This window comes from Grus americana, chromosome 1, assembly GCF_028858705.1.
Source record: "Grus americana isolate bGruAme1 chromosome 1, bGruAme1.mat, whole genome shotgun sequence".
NCBI lineage: Eukaryota > Metazoa > Chordata > Aves > Gruiformes > Gruidae > Grus > Grus americana.
The window spans coordinates 185,316,907-185,333,830 of NC_072852.1; the positions used below are offsets into that span (position 1 = coordinate 185,316,907).

Below are 16,924 nucleotides of genomic sequence, written 5' to 3' on the forward strand. Positions count from 1 at the left end.
ATTTAGTTGACTATTACTGACAGTACAGTAATACTGTTGAATAAAATGACAAGTTATCAAAACAAAACAAAAAAAGGAAGGAAGGAAGGAAGGAAGGAAGGAAGGAAGGAAGGAAGGAAGGAAGGAGGGAAGGAAAATCAACTATTAAAACAAGTAAAACTCTAAATGTTCCTCCTGGCTCTTTTCATTTCTTCCAGTCAACTTGATCAGTAGATGAAATTGGGCTGGTGTAAACCGACTATATCTGACCATAAGATGGTGCTAGTGCTACTGCATTGGTAATAAAGATGGCACTGGTACAGCAACAAGCAACCACACAAATGTGCTGAGGGGTAACAGTATCCTTTTCTCATGACTTTTATGAAAGGCATTTGTTGAGGTCGAATAACTAGAACACGTCAGTTCTCGCACAAGTTTCTGTAACATCTTGTAGAAAAGGAGGTCAGAGCGGGAAAAGAAAGAGCAGCTATATTTTCTGCTTAATAAAGCTGAGTCACACCTGCGATAGCTGGACACCTTGTAAACAATAATAGAGAGATCGAATTTAGAAAAGACTTACCTTGTTTTCCCATTCTAATGTACTGTGGAACTGGTAACAGAAATTTATGAAACAGAAATAACTGCAATGGTGGATAGAGACAGGATCTTTCTAGTCAAAGGTGGAGAAGTCCTCCTAAAGCACACTCTAGTTCTTTGCAGTAAAGCGATACCTTCTCCAACCACTAACAGAAATTAAAGATGCAATTGAAAAGTCCTGAATTTTCCCTCTGTGTTGCAACAGTGATCATACATATTGGCCAGTACATTAATACTCGTGTATACATATATACATGCACACACAGCATACATGTATATGCTGTATATTTCAACATCTACCTAAATATTCCACGTGAGAATATGGCTATATGGAGACCCTTGTAACTCTGCTCAGCTGGGAGAATTTGCAGAATTAGCCAAAGGCACTACTGTGAACTCAAGGCATCTTCCACCTAGGTTTTCAAGTTTCTTTTCTGAAGTACAAATACAATCATTTTTTCCTAGTGTTGGAACTCCGGAAAAGTATATGCTTTCCTTAAAAATTAATTTCATTATTCTACATTTTGCAGTTAAAAATCAGCAGGAGATAAAGAATTAATTTGCATTTAAATGTACTGGAATTTGGCAAAAATACAAACACTGCAAGAGAAAGAGACTGTCAGTAACCGTAATTACAGGGGTCACAAATAAGCTTTCTAATTAAGCTATTGTGTCTTTTTTTCAGTGAAGACATCTATTCAACTTTCCTCACAGGCATATTTCTACTTAGCAGTGTTTTTCAACACAGCTCTCCCTCGACTCCTCTTCCCAGCTGAAAACTCATTTGCAACTCATTTTGTTATATGTTGTTCAGCTTTGTGAAGTCCTACCTGCACAGGACGACCATCTTCTTGGCCAATCATGTTCCTCCAGTCCTGCAGCGACCGCTGGAGACTCTCCAGCCCGGTCTCCCACAGCCTCACACCTCCTCCCATGTCCACACTAACCAAACCTACTTTGCCCAGCGGTGCCAACAGGGCATCGGCGTCCGAGATCTTAGAGAGCCAAGATGTATAAGGAGAGAGAGATTGTGACCTGAAAAACAAGAATTAATGTAATTTTTCTTGAAGGTGCAATTAAAAAGAGAATCGCTATTTCTGTAGTTAAGGTGACAATTAAATGAAATTACATCCTCATTCCATGAGAGACTGTAACTAAGCCCTGCAGACCCCCTATTTTATCTGAAACATTCCACCTACTGAAACTGGACATGACCAAAAGGTACTTGTCAGTATAAAAAGCAGTATAAAAGACCAGGCTGAAAGGGAATACATTGCTTGTCTCACTGCTATATCTCATCCATCTGAAAACAGTCAGTCTTTACAAAAAACTATAACAAATATGAAAAATTTAAAAATATGTTATAGAAAAATATAAAACTACAAAAGAAATAGGAGAGAACATGACCTTGGCACTGAGGAAAATACCTGTCTATCAACTTCAAGTAATGCCTTTCTCTAGTGCTTCAATAAAACATGAAGATTTAAACACTCATTTAAAGATGGCACAGCTATATGCACAGAGAATTTCAGCACCGTTTTAAACAGTCAACTTGCAGACAAAAATTTACTGCTGAAACAGAGAACCTAATAGCTATGTAATATGAAGGGATATTTAGATAAAGTAGGAAAGATATTTTTTCATTTTTCAGTACTTCTGATGACATGCACTACGACATAGCAACTTGCACTAATACTACAATCAATATCTTTGAAGACAAAAGAAGCAGTAACACATATGCGTCTAACAATGACTGAAATCACCATGTACTAATTCAACTTAAAGAAAAGTTATCTTAGCATTTGACCAGGCTTACTATGCCAGAAGGAGGAAAGGTTTTTAGATTTTAGCATAGAACTACTCAAATATATGAAAAGTCACTTTATTTTTTAGTTGTTAATGGAGTACATTATTAAATCTGGACTTCTGCTCAGATTTGCCATAACCTAATATGAGGATTTAAGCTATTTAAGGGTTATGATGTTGAAGTTTGGCTTTGTAATTTTTGTAATTTCTTAGAAAATCCTAGTGTAAAATAAAGTGTAACTCACTTTTATTTCTGTGTTAATGCCTTACATTTTTGAATGACTGTATAAGATGTAGGCCAATGGATCAATTATAAAATGGTGAACAGTCCAAAATTAATTCTCTATTAATTCAAAAATTCCACAGATGAGTAATGAAGCAGAATTAATTTAAATGAGAATCAATTAATATTGTCAAATACAACATTAATGGGTAGACTAAAAAAAAAAAGTATAAAATTCCTGATGTGTGGGTTTCATACATGTGCTATTTAAGCATGTGCAATGGAGAGACTGCTATTTAAAACAACAAAAAAAATATTATTGCAGTGGAAAATGACAATTTGTAACCAAAATATATGTTTATATCATAAAATATTTGCAAATATGCTCTACAATGGTGAGAGAGAGATGTTAAAACCATACAGAAGCCACATAGTCTGGCTGTTTTAATGTATCATGCAAGATACTTGTGAGGAAATATATATTTTTCAAAGGGAGAACTAAAACATAGGGAAGCTGAAGTTATATTCAAGGTGAACTTTATATTGAACCCAAACTTGATTCCTGGTTTCCTAACACCTAGAACTGAATCATTCTGCCTATCTTTGTTCGACCCTAAAGATAAAGGAAAAGAAAATAAAGATAGCAAAACAAAATCAAAGAGGGTAGAGGATAAAGCGGGTGAAGAGGGGGAAAGAGCAAAGGGAATGAAAATCAGAAGATAAAGCTACCTTTCATATTTACTAATTAATTGCTATATTTTCATCAGTATCACCCAATAAACAGATAAAAAATGTTGACAAAAATATGCTACAATAGTTGCAGAATTTTACACTCTAAGTATGAATTATTCTTACTTTCCATATCAGAAGAAATATTTGCTTATCCTGAAGTAATAATACACACTAAATTCTCTTTGTTCTTCCTGTAAGACAGAGGCTGCTCTAATCAATAAGATCAGTTACCTAGGAATAGCAATGTATTTGATTTTCTTTGAGTTAAGATCTGTTACTTCCAAATATCCAGCAGCTGGTGGAGGAGTGACATCTGAAAATAAACAAATACGTTATTTTTACTGCTGCATGATTAACTGGTTATTGCATTTGCATTTAGTAGATTAAATTTTAACATTTCATTATACAGTACCTGTCAGAAAATGATAAGCTTTCACATTCAACACAGGAGTATAACTTGCAAATACAGAATTGTTTTACTATTATGATAGTGAGGAACCAGACAGGCACAATTATAAAAGAACAATGCATGTGTATAGCAAATGTCAAAATTACACGCAAATATAGCCCTACTCACAAAAGCACTAATCAGGCATTACTGCAATCCCTAACTCACTGCTTTTATCTGCCACTGAAGATAATGTCAGCTGTGTATCTGACTTTAAAAGCATATTGAGAACATTTCAAAACATTGTGCTTATGATTCCCACTTGAAAATGTCTCAATAATATTAACCTAAATGTTGTTGCCTTAAATTGAACCACTCTTTTTGCAGGTAGATTCTCAGTATGCAAAGATTTTATAACTTCATAGTAAATAGCCCTAGACTATCAGACATTTAATATTCTGTTTATAGGCAGTTTAATGAATACAGCAAATACTACAGTTCCTCCCTCAGAAATAAATTTGTGTGTGTGTGAGTCTACATTGGCTTTTGCCAAAATATGAGTACACTCCGCCTGGACTCAGAAGTGGCTCCCAGTTAGGAGCTGGCTTTCACCTGCCTGGAATAAATTGAGGAACTTAATTTTTTCTCAGAAAAGAAACCAGAAGACTGAATTACACTGCATAGTATGGGTAGAAAATATCATTCTCACAACATGAAAGCAAGTCTAGATTTCCTTCTGAAACAACATTATCTTTCACCTCCTTGAAATGAAGGAGAGCCTGATCTTACTTGCAGAAGTGTTGATGCTTGCACACAGCACACAAAGAAAAGACCAGTAAGATCAGCAGTATAAGGGGATCTAACATTCAAATGAGTATACAGAATAACCCACAGCAGCACTTAATGCACGTCAACTGTATCTACATATCTATAGTATGCATATCTCCAGTAGCACATCTGTTGACTCTACTCATCCTCATAAAAATACAAATATCAAACGCATTGGAAATAGGAAAAAAAGTCTGGAAAAATGCAGGTTTGTGGGCCACAGAGCACTTTTTGTTTTGCCTAGATTTTGTTACTGTTTTAAAATGAGCTCTCTCTTTTTGTACTAATGGAGAATAAGATACACATTAAAAATTCTGATGAAGATATAGAACACAGAGCTAATACTGAACTGGAAAGGGTAGTCCTGTAGGATAAGAATTAAAAATTAAGTTAATATTTAATTAACTTGGAGAGCCCGGAGAGACCTGGGAGAGGTCTGGGGAGACCTAATTGTGGCCTTCCAGTACCTGAAGGGGCCTACAGGAAAGCTGGTGAGGGACTGTTTATGAGGGAGTGTAGTGATAGGACGAGGGGTAATGGTTTTAAACTGAAGGAGGGTAGGTTTAGATTAGATACTAGGAAGAAATTCTTTACTGTGAGGGTGGTGAGGCACTGGCACAGGTTGCCCAGAGAAGCTGTGGCTGCCCCCTCCCTGGAAGTGTTCAAGGCCAGGTTGGATGGGGCTTTGGGCAACCTGGTCTAGTGGAGGGTGTCCCTGCCCATGGCAGGGGGGTTGGAACTAGATGATCTTTGAGGTCCCTTCCAACCCAAACCGTTCTGTGATTCGTTCCATGATTCTATGACTCATTAAGAAATTAGAGAGAGAACACAAGTCAACCAAATTAAATTATAAAAAGACAAAGGATTGCAGTGTAGGAAGCTGAAGAAAAGGTAATCAAATGTTTAAATGCAACACAGGAACAACTGGCCAGGCCTCAGAACTGCAGTCAAGAATCTTACAATGAAACATAAACATCAGACCTAAAGTGCAGTTTATTGCTCTTTTGCTGTAGCCTGACGGAGAAGAATGGCTACGCACAGCTCTAGACATCAAACTTTAAGGAAAACACAGACACATGAGAGAGTCCTGGGGGTGACAAAGAGGTTAGAACAGATGGGCTATAAGGACAAATGTAAGGAATTAACTTTTTTTTTGGTCTAAAAATATACTTTTTTTCTGAAAAACACAGGTCCCGTAATACCGTAAAGATCCTTATAAAGAGAGCAATACCATCCTCACTGAGTGGAGGTGACATGAAGTATTTTGTTTACAGCAAAAAAAAAAAGCTGGATACTAGAAAAAGCTTTTCTTATACAAGAAAAGCATTGCAATAGGCCAATTGTTTGAAAACATCAGTTAAGAAGAATCTAAACATGTGTCATCCTGTCCTTATATAAATAGGTGGATGAGATGATGCGTTGAGGTTATTCCTGTAACTGTGTGTTACACTACATGTTGTTCCAGTTACCGTCACACTAATAGAGATACGCGCTTAGTAATAGACTGTTATTTTATATTCATATAGAGAAAGTGCTGAGAATCCAAGTAAATATTTGCTCTCAAGTAGACCTTATTTCTATAGCCTTGTTTTTAGAATAAACATTAATACTTATTTGCTGGATTCTGCCATGATCTCTTGTCTGAGTTTATGTTTTGTGGCCATACATCTAGTTGGCAGTCTTTGGGGAAATTATTACTTGTTACAGTTTCTTTTCAAACATAACTATTATCCTGGTTTACAGTTCCAATAAAACATAAAGGAAATAATTTCTTTGCTTGCTGTTCCTGGAACAGTTTCGGTAATACATGTTGGAGTATGCTACAGTTTGGCTGAGTACTTTGAATTATTAATAGAAATGGAAGGCTGCGTGCCAGAACTGACCAGTTATCCAAGAAGATGAGAAAGAAAGCCTCATAGATATGCAAACTGAAGCAAAAATATAAAACAACTTCTCAAAGGCAACATAAGACATTAGTGCAAGGACTTCAAGGGACTGCCACATACTCGATTTTAGGTAATATGATGCCTTTGCTTCACTATACCATCTCCCACGAAAGGATACAATGACTTATGAACGAAGCCTTATACAACTTTTGTAGGTAACTAACTACAGGTTTCCAATGCAGAAACAACAGCACAACAAATCACCAAACATCCAGAGGCCCCCATGAATTATGCAGCACAATCAGGAATAAGCAACTGAATCTCCAAGGGACCAAGACTGTTACGCAGCTACCGGTAGCAGTTAAACGTGCATTCAATTAAATCTTCTGTCAATTAGTGAGATTGAGAGGTAAACTCCAGAAGAAACAATAGCCCAGCAGAGAGGGTTGCAAACACCGGATCTCAAACGGGCACAGTAAGGACTAGTACCTTATTAGCTCATCTTCCAAGTGAGTACATGAATGTCTCTTTTCTTCTGTCTTCCCTTTTTCACTTGGAAAGATTTTGGATTTGTGCCATAACAATGGCAACGCTAGGTCCCTCTGATCTAGTATCCTGTCTCCAAGAGTAGTTAGATACTTGAAAAGTGTAAGAACAGGCAAGTATATATGGTACTTTCCTCAAGTCACCAACCAGTTCCAATCTCAGGGCTTCTTAAGCTGACTGTAGCGTCTACGTTTTTGTGTTTACGTATTTAGTAACTTTCCATGAGTTTGTCCAGTTTTCCTTTGGATCCATGTTTCTGCATGTTCTGGTTTCAGCTGACATAGAGCTCTATCAGCAGGTATAGTGCTGTTTTGGATTTAGTATGAGAAAAATGGTGATAACACTAATATTTTAGTTGTTGCCAAGCAATCAAGGACTTTTCAGCTTCTCATACTGCTCTGCCAATGAGAAGGCTGGGGGTTCCCGAGAAGCTGGGAGGGGACACAGCCAGGACAGCTGATCCAAACTGGCCAAAGGGATATTCCATACCATATGATGTCATGCTCTGTATAAAATTAGGAGGTGGGCCAGAAGACAGTTTGGCTTGAGAACTAGCTGAGTATTGGCTTTGGTTGGTGAGCAATTCTGCTGTGCATCACTTGTTTTGTGTATTCTATTATTATTATTATTATTATTATTATTATTCCTTTTCTGTCCTATTAAACTGTCTTTATCTCAACCCACAAGTTTTACCTTTTTTCTTTTCTTTTCAATTCTCTGCCCATCCCACTTGGTGGGGAGAGCGAGCGAATGGGTGTGTGGTTGTTTTGGCTGCCTGCCGGGTTAAACCACCACAGAGCATTCACAACATCCTTTGGGAAGCAGTTTCACAGGTTAGCTCCCTGCTACATGAAGAACCACCTCTTGTTTGTTTTGATGAAGTTCCTACTAGCTTCATTAGCTGCCCCTAACTCTGGTACGAAGCGTAAAATTGTAAAAGTGTACAAAAGCTTTTTCCACACCTCCATGCCACACATGTTCTTGTAGAACTCCACCATATGCCCCTCTCCTGATCTTGTCTCCACATGCTGGAGATTTGGCTGATGTAATCTTGCTTATCCTTGTTGCCCCTTTCTGAACTTATCCCAGTTCAACCTTCTCCCACCTCAAGGCAGAGGACCAAAACTACCTAGTGTTAAGGACACATGGATTTACACAGCAGCACAAAGTTGTTCTCTGTTTTTCCTCTGTTTCTTCCCTAGTAATTATTAACATTTGATTTGCTTTTTTTGACTGCTGCTGAGCTTTGAACTGATATTTTAATGAAACTGTCTGTCATAACACCAAAATCATGCTCCTGAGATGTACTCATCAGTCCCATTGTTTTAGATGTAGAATTAGGACTCACATTCTTCCTTCATGTACATTATATTAACCTACAGTGAATTTCATCTACCATTTCTATTGCAGTCAGCATTGTAGTCCTTCTGTAATCCTTCATGGTGAATCCTTTCTACCGTGAATAATAACCAGTATCATCAGCAAACACTGTCACCTCTCTGTTCATTCATTTTTCCATTTTTTCATGACCATGCTGAGTAGCACAGTCTCTGTAGGACTCCATCAGACCATTAACTGATAAATGGAAATCTCTGATGTCCTGAGAAAAGGCTATGGAATAGAAAACCTGCAGTCTTGCTCAGTCCAATTTAATTGTATCAGTAAGGTCATATTAAACATGATTCAGTTAAGATCAATTTTGGTAATTCATAAATTAAAATGTTGTTTAGAAAAGAAAAATCAATAGTAATGATCTCAAAGAAGGCTTTAAATCCTTCAACTTAAATGGCCATAAAGCACTGTACAAACTATACTTCATAAAACTTTCTATAAATTTAAAGCTATCAATCACTATTCATGAATATATTTCACCACAGTTGAGGAAAAAAGTTATTATCTTGTTCATCTATAGCAACAGATATAAATTAAATTGCTCAGTGAGAAAGAAACCAATTCTCAGACAGACGATTTGCTCAGGTCACTGGTATCCAGGATTCATGAAGAATGTTTCCTGGTTTTTAATTATATTAATCTAGCATTATAGAGTGTTAAGTACCACAGCAGCTTAAAAGCCTTTTAGAAATAATTGTCAAGATCTCAATTTTAAGTATCATTTGGAAGCACTGTATCCCTCCCTCCCAAATTAATAAACTAATTTTAACAAAAGCTCAGAAGATTTACCTTCTGAATTTTTATACCATTCACTTCAGATTATTTTTTTCTTTTACTGTGAAGGTCTAAAAAAATGACCCAGTCTGACCCTTCAGCAATTTATAAAGTATGAGAAGATTACAGCCTGAAGTGGTATAATTAGTTCCAAGATCATCATGCTAACTCTAACTACGTGTTATTAACTTCAATCTTTTTAAAAGCTAACCTTTTCTTTACAAATGTAGGTAACTTCCGTTTTCTACTCTGTTTATATCCTTGATTTTGCTTCTTTAGTCGAGTAAATGTTTTATCCTTTTAGTAATAAATAAAAGGATTTCTCTACACAGGGAAGTTAATCTGCATTAAATGAAGGCCGACATATTAGATCATTTAATTTTGTAAAAGGGAGTTAATTTGGAATGAAGCATTTCTTCTGGGACAGAGTTCACATACAGAACAAATCAGGAATAGCTTCTTGTGCTGATGAATTAAAAACCCCTGTCATTGTACCACATACAAATATTTTGGGGGGGTTCTCTTTTGATAGTGACTTGGAGATTTCTAGAGGTAATTAATGCAAAACTCACAACTGCTATTATTTAGCACTAATTGGTATATTTTTAGTTACTGGCTGAACAAGCTGAAGATACAATAACAGAAAGCTTGGCATGGCAGCACAAAAAAGTCTGAAGGTCTGCAGTCTATACTTGCTTTATTAGTGTACAGTGGAGGATGGTTTTGCTGTATGTGAGTATTGCTTATACAACATTCTCTTGAACAAGGGAAGAACTAAAAAGCCTGGATCCCTTCAGTTTGGAGAGAAGGCAGATGTGACTGAAGTTTACAAAGTCATGAAGGTGATGGTTAAGGTGAACGCAGAACTGTTATTCATCCAAGCCTGCAATGCTAGAACAAGGGGCACTTGATAAACCTGGTAAGAGATCAGTTGATCGCAGAGAGTAGTGAACTTGTGAGCTTGTTGTGGAGACACACAAGTTCAAAGAGGGACCAGACAAATTTGTGGACAGCAGGTCCATAAAAGCAGATTTCAAGGCTGAGGCAGGGGTGTCCCCTGCAACATCCCTAGCAAAACAACTGCAAATGTTGAGGCAGTACGAAGGGAAAGACACAGAAGTGGCCAGGCTCACATGCATTCCCAAATAACCTCTCCTATTGGCCCTGCTGGAGACAGAACAACAGGTTCTAGATGGACAACAGGTTTGTCTTATCACTGCGTGTCTGCGTGGCACTGAGCAGAGACTGGAAATACTGGTGAAGGCTGATTGTTGAACTGGAATGATCATATTCCTGTAGCTGGCTCCCAGTGTGGACAGAGGGAGATCCTATCTACTGGGATATTCAGCGTAGGAAGCCTGTTAATTCCTCAGAATCATAATTCATTATGTTAGTAAGATCCAAACTAATTTTAAAAATGAGTGCAACTACTCTTATTCCTCCTTAAATGCTTGCTTTGTGAATCTTTAAAAACTTTTTGGAAAAATTCATGACTGATTGCAGTTTACACAACAAAAACAAGTGTGTACAGTTGTTGCAGCACAAGTATATGAACCTCTTACCTTTCGGGTAAATGTCTTTCAAAGGCACATCACCAGGTGCTAAAATTCTGACTATTTGATTAGAAGCCAATAAAGTTACACAATTGGTTTGTTTTGCAGCTCCTGTTTTCCTCCGGGCTCCATAATAAAATGGATCAGAAGGAGAAGCACGTTTGTGACTCAGAGAGGAGTTTCTTTTCCAGCTATACACTTCACTAGGAGACTGCAAGAGAAAAGGAGTCTACTGAACAAAACATTACTATTATTGAACCTAAGAACAAACGTTTCTTGATAAGTTCCACTTCTCATCTAATTTCAAATCAAATGTAGCTACTGTGGTTACCTCTCGTGTCACCACATGACAAGGAAAAGATCTGGATTATTTTGTCATTAAAAAATCCTACAGGAGTGAAAAACAACAGACCACCTACACAAGTTTTAGGAATCGAGACTTTGAAGATTTGCAGTTGAATCAACTTTTTTTTTTCCTGTTAAACCAGGAAGAGAAAGGATTGAAATAACCTAAACTGGAATCGAACTATGTAACAAACTGCTACCATAAACTAAGTTTCCACTAAAGTAGATAAATGCAAACAGATATTTCAGTAATGAATTCAAAGCTAGGCATTAAGGCTGGGATTTGGCTCCAGGTTCAGAGACATAAGTATAGGTGTCCACATGTGAGCCAAGTGCTTCATCTCCCGCTACAGTAGAGCCTAGAGAATAAATCTTCTCATCGTAAAGAATGTTTGGTCAGCTGAGCATTACTACTACAAATAAGAGCTTAGAAACCTTGTTCATCCTAAACATCTACACCATTAACACTAAACACTGAATCTGAAGTTTTGTCCCACCACCCTCGCATTCACCTTTAGCACTCCCTCTTTGACATACACATGGACATTTAAAACCATATATAAGGAAAGATTCAGTTTAAATCAGGGAGAGCAAAATTCTTCATCACCAGTATTGATATTGAAGTGTGTAGCATCTTTAGTACTCCCTTCTCTAAACTACCTCCCTTTTCCAGCAATAAACTCACATCTATTATAAATAATATGAAAAGCTAGTATAATCTACCTGGTAATATAAATCCAAATCAAGTGAAACTCAAAAGCTAATTGCAAAGACAGGGAATGTCTTATTAACAAAAACATATTTTTGAATGATTTTGGATTTCAGAGTATCTTCTTCAATCATTTGGCTTTGCCAAAATTCATGTCTGTTAACAGTTACATTTTCTAATTTGCCCCAATTTATTACGCAAACATCACATAGAATTATTTATTCCATAAGTACCATCCTTTTTACGCATCAGTAGGCAGTAAATATAAATAAATCCAAAGAATTAAACGTACTGTTTATTTTCCCTGTTTTTACCTCCACTCCTTGCAACAGCCTTAGTCATTAAACTGTTAAGTTTCACTTTTCTTTCCGGTCCTATTCTAATTGTGTCAAAGGAGTGAGACAATTACATGCAGTATTTACACTGAACTATACTATTAAATAGTGAAGGGGCTGTATAGTTTTGTTACCTTTTTTTTTTCTTTTTTTTAAATCTAGTGTCTTGCTACCTGCTACACACAGAGCAAAAAGTTCACACTGACCAGTCCAAAATGATATTGATACCCTTTTTCTCAGTGGTTATATTTAATTAAAAATCTATAAACCCACATGATTTAGAAAATATGCCTCTAGCCAGCACTATTCAGAACTTACCTACAATGAATTTTGTCTGTGCTAGACATGATGTTGTCCAATTTCTTATCACTTCAAACTCCACTGAAATCCCTCTAGATTAGACTACCCTACCAAACGGTGTACACTACATGAATTTGTCATTTACTGTCATTCCCTTCTTTTTCCATATCATTTGGTAAACAGGTACTTAACTGGTTACAGAATAAATGAGACCGCATTACTTCATTGTATAATAATGCTAAGTATTTACCAAGAGGTCTGGGAAACCAATAACAATAGTAGCATAATTATGTTCATCTGAGAAAATCCTGTTGGGGGAGCTGATCTTTTGTCCCACAGCCACACTGAGGTTTTCTGAAGATAGCTGGTCACTTGAAACTGCATGCGGCACACACAGTTCTGACGCTAAACGAGGAAATCAAACAAAATGAAAGTCATTAAATCCAGATGTGCAATAGGAAACAATATTAACTGTAAGAGCGCTGAGCACTGATCGTTGCTATTACTTTGAGCGTAAAATTACTAAAAGCAGAAGATTTGATTATACTATACTATAACACAGAAAAGAAGTCAGGAAATACTGTTATTTTTGTAAAGTTAAGTATTTAAAATCAGGAAATACTAGCCTTGTAGTTGCTTATACCACTTAATTTTGCCTTCTGCTGTGGAAATAAGGCAGGACGCCTATGGAATAGAGCAGCATGTGATCTCATTGAAGATTGTTATAACGTAAATGCACAAAAAGGCAAAATGTAGGTTTGCAAAAGTAAGTGTCAATGTGACATTTCTTGGTAGCTGTCTTGCTGTCTTTGCAATTTAAGTTATGTTATTTGTAACATATTTCTGGTAAATAATAGTCTAGTTTTCTTTTTCTTGAAGCTAAGGAAAACTACATTTTATTCTGTGCAACTGTAACAGTCCTTTAACCTTACCTCAAATTATCAACACAGTCAGAACCGGCTATCTTTAGTTCTGCAGCATACACTGTTTCCACTTCAATGGGCAGACTATCTCGTTTACCTGGCAGCAGGAGAAAATCTTTCCTCCCTCAAAGGATGAATGGGCTACTGGTTTGGGCCAGTGGCAAACCCACACTGGTCTACCTTTTCTTAGTTCTCCTGCCACAGGTTCTGCCTCAAAGAATGAGAACAGGCTGAAGATGTTACATTCGGGGTTTGCTGGATGATTTGGAAAAAAGTGGAGAGGGGATATGGTAACTTTTTAGATTGAAAGAGGAGAAATAAGATAACAAAGGATAAAAATAGCACAAAAAGCATGCAGCAATAAACTATCCACAAATACTTTGAGACTGGAAATTATAATAACGTTTCTACCCATCTGAGGAATGATACTCTATAATGGTTTCTAAATAAGGTAATAAAAGGAAGGAAACTACTGTGCTCTGATGGAGCTTGATAAGTTAATAGAGTAAACTGTACAAGAGATAAAAAGGATTCTAGACATTTAAGCTGTGGTTAGAGTCTTCAGTATCCAATTTGTTGCTGTTTGTGTAAAATAAACCATATTTGTTATTTGTCAATAACATCCTCATTTGGATAAGGCTTTGGGCAGCGTGGTCTAGTGGAGGATGTCCCTGCCCGCAGCAGGGGGGTTGGAACTAGATGATCTTTAAGGTTTTTTCCAACCCAAATCATTCTATGATTCTATGATTCGCTTGTATCATGTTTATGTTGTGTTAATCTCGTTCTTCATACTTATGCTAGCCACAAGGACCAGCACAAAACTTTTTCCCCACTTTAACATATATAAAGCGGTTTCTCTGTTTTTTTCCTCTGTCTCTCTGAGACACATCCTAGATAGGCCAAAACCTGTAAACTGTTAGGTGTGATGCACATGTACTTCCAGTGTTATCAAACCAGGGAGACTAAAGATTTTGTGCACCATGATCAAATACTCAAGGTTGAAAATGTCATCAGATCTGAAGACAGGCCAATCTTACCAGGCAGAATGATGACCGCTGGAGATTTCTGCCACCTTCTGTAGCTAAGACATGCCGCAAGCCTAGCATCATCTGGGAATTGTACTGAACAAATTTCCCCTATCTTTTAACACAGGTGTGACGGCCTCAATGCCTCCTGCACACTAGCTGTAGAACTTCAGAAACTGTGACTCCTGATTCTAACAGTAGGTCTTTTGTAATTGTAGGTGTTGGGAAATGTCTTCTAGCTCATTTGAGTGTGCATAACAGACCTGCAACAGCATACAGACTGAACTCATCAACATATTTGGTCCCTTCTCTTCTTACGTTCTAATTCCTGCCTAGTCATCTTTTTTCCTTTTCCATTCTGTATGCTTGTGCATTTCCTGAAAGTCCATGACTAAGGGTCTTAAATGCTACAATGAAAGAGAGATGCTTTATTCAAACAACCTTAAGTTTGAGCATGGAATTTGCCATGCTTTGTGAAAAGTTATTATTAACCAAATATGATAAGGGGAGAACAAAAAGAGAATCAGAGAGAAGGTTACCCAGACCTTTAAAGAGCCTTGTTTGTGCAGCTGCAAACACAGAAACGATTAAAAAAAAAAAGAACAAGCCAAGCTTGCATTCAATACCTGTTGTTAAGCCAAATCCCATGTCAGCTGGCTCTTCACGCAATACATACAGCTGGCAAACCTCACTGTCCTCAGCTTCCATATGGGCACGCTTGGTTAAAAGATATTTCCTGTAAAGGATACACATTTCTAATAAATCTTGATTAAGCTTGTAACTCTAAACAAGGACTTTTACCTTCTGAAATGGTGAAAACATTCTACGTTTATATAAACAAGGTTATCAACACCTTTTGCTAATACCAAATATGATTTACCACACATCTGTGAGATAGGAAAGGGTAAGCCAGCAAGTGGCAGATTTGTTTTCTGGTAACTATTTACACACTTTTATTTGCTGTGCATTTATAAAAATAAGACAGCAGAGTAATATTTCTTTCATGTGACCATGAAAGTAAAGCAAGCAGGCACTAACTCTGGATGATGTGGCTGTATTTCCAAAGCTAGATCCACCAACATTCTCATTTCTAAAGATCAATACCACTTCAGTAGAACCAGTATTAATGTGAATACAATCAAAGCTAGTCTAGATTTTCAGAGGCGTAAACTTAGGCAGGCATATCCTGTTCACTTCCTACTCTAAAACCCTACCTGCACTTTCACCAGAGCGAATCTGCATCTTAAACACCGTCTAGCTAGTCTCACAAACTGAAAAAAACCAACGCTGAGACCAGGAGTGAAAGTCCTGAACATACATGAGACACAAACAAGAAATAATGCCATCAGGAAAACTAGGCTTAACTAACTGATTTGTTTCATTTTCCACCAAGAGCCACCGGTCTTCAGCCACCAGGAAAACAGATTTCAGATTGATCGGAAGTGAGATGGTATGAGTTTGACCCTCTAATACATCCAGTACAATAAGGCGGTTTCTGTAAAATTGGAAACCAAGAAAAGAATAATCAGATAGGGATGTACATGAGGAGATATGTTATTAATCAATATAATGCAAGGATATAATTTACTCTCACCCTCCTTCTTTGTAGAACACCAGCCAGTTTTTGTGTGAAAACTCTCGGCACATTTTGTAGTTGCTCTGTATAAAAATATGTCATACAGCAATTAGTGTTTGTTATATTTGTCCCAGTGAGTTGCCCTGACTTCCCTGAAAGTGTATTACATTTTTTCCTTTATGTATTACATTTTTTCCTTTATTTATAATAATCCACAGCATCAATTACCTCTCAAAATGCTATTTAGCCTGCCTTGTCCCAGGTCATATAATTGCATGATAATTCAGTTCATTATTTTGGACGTAATCCCTTGTAACAAAATGTCACATTATTCCCAGTTCTAGCTCTAAAGAGGGATATTTTAAAGGTACGTAGCCTCAGGCAACACAACTTATTTGTATTTTTCACATCGCTATTCTATAACAATGCTATTTTATGTGTAAGGCATTTAAACATACATAAAAGTAAACAATTAAGTGCTTGGGCTGTAAAAACGGAAAGATAAAGGATCCTGGGGCAGTTTTTCCAATATTGAGAGTTGATTTTAAAAAAAACAACTTAGTATAATAGAGGCAGGTACTATTCCTCACCATCTCTTCTTTGCTGCTCCACCAAGATGTTCTCTTAGGAGACTCTTGACCATCTGGTAAGAGCAAAAGTCGGCGAAGGGCACCATTTTTTGTATCCAGCAACAACACAACATTGCTCTGTAAATGAAAAACAGATCCATGTACATCTCAAGCCCATTTAAGAGACTACAACAAATCTATCTGAAGCACTTTTGCAACTCTAGCGACTTAGGACATTTTGAAAAGATGATCTAGATTTTGTTGGAAAACGTAGGCTGAATCTTCTTGGTTCGTTTCATAGCTTATGGAGAAATTTAACCGTGGAGGTTAAGTATGTGCAAAAAGGGCTGGAACAATATTACAGTTTTTCCATAATGTTTTATCTATCCATCTCACATTCACTTCTGCATAAGCTCTAGGAAGTAGACTAGCATGGCT

General features: G+C 37.0%; 1 protein-coding gene across 3 annotated transcripts in view; it reads right to left on the reverse strand.

Moving 5' to 3' along the window:
- VWA8 (von Willebrand factor A domain containing 8) overlaps positions 1 to 16,924 on the reverse strand; it is a 194,232-nt gene that overhangs the window by 46,457 nt on the left and 130,851 nt on the right. For all 3 annotated transcript variants that reach the window (XM_054814621.1, XM_054814612.1, XM_054814630.1), the window contains exons 30-37: positions 16,508 to 16,624; positions 15,936 to 16,000; positions 15,711 to 15,836; positions 14,968 to 15,077; positions 12,644 to 12,798; positions 10,714 to 10,915; positions 3,569 to 3,650; positions 1,407 to 1,611 (exon numbers count right to left, since the gene is read on the reverse strand). In XM_054814621.1, the coding sequence (XP_054670596.1) occupies positions 1,407 to 1,611; positions 3,569 to 3,650; positions 10,714 to 10,915; positions 12,644 to 12,798; positions 14,968 to 15,077; positions 15,711 to 15,836; positions 15,936 to 16,000; positions 16,508 to 16,624 (1,062 nt within the window). The remainder of the gene's footprint in view (positions 1 to 1,406; positions 1,612 to 3,568; positions 3,651 to 10,713; positions 10,916 to 12,643; positions 12,799 to 14,967; positions 15,078 to 15,710; positions 15,837 to 15,935; positions 16,001 to 16,507; positions 16,625 to 16,924) is intronic.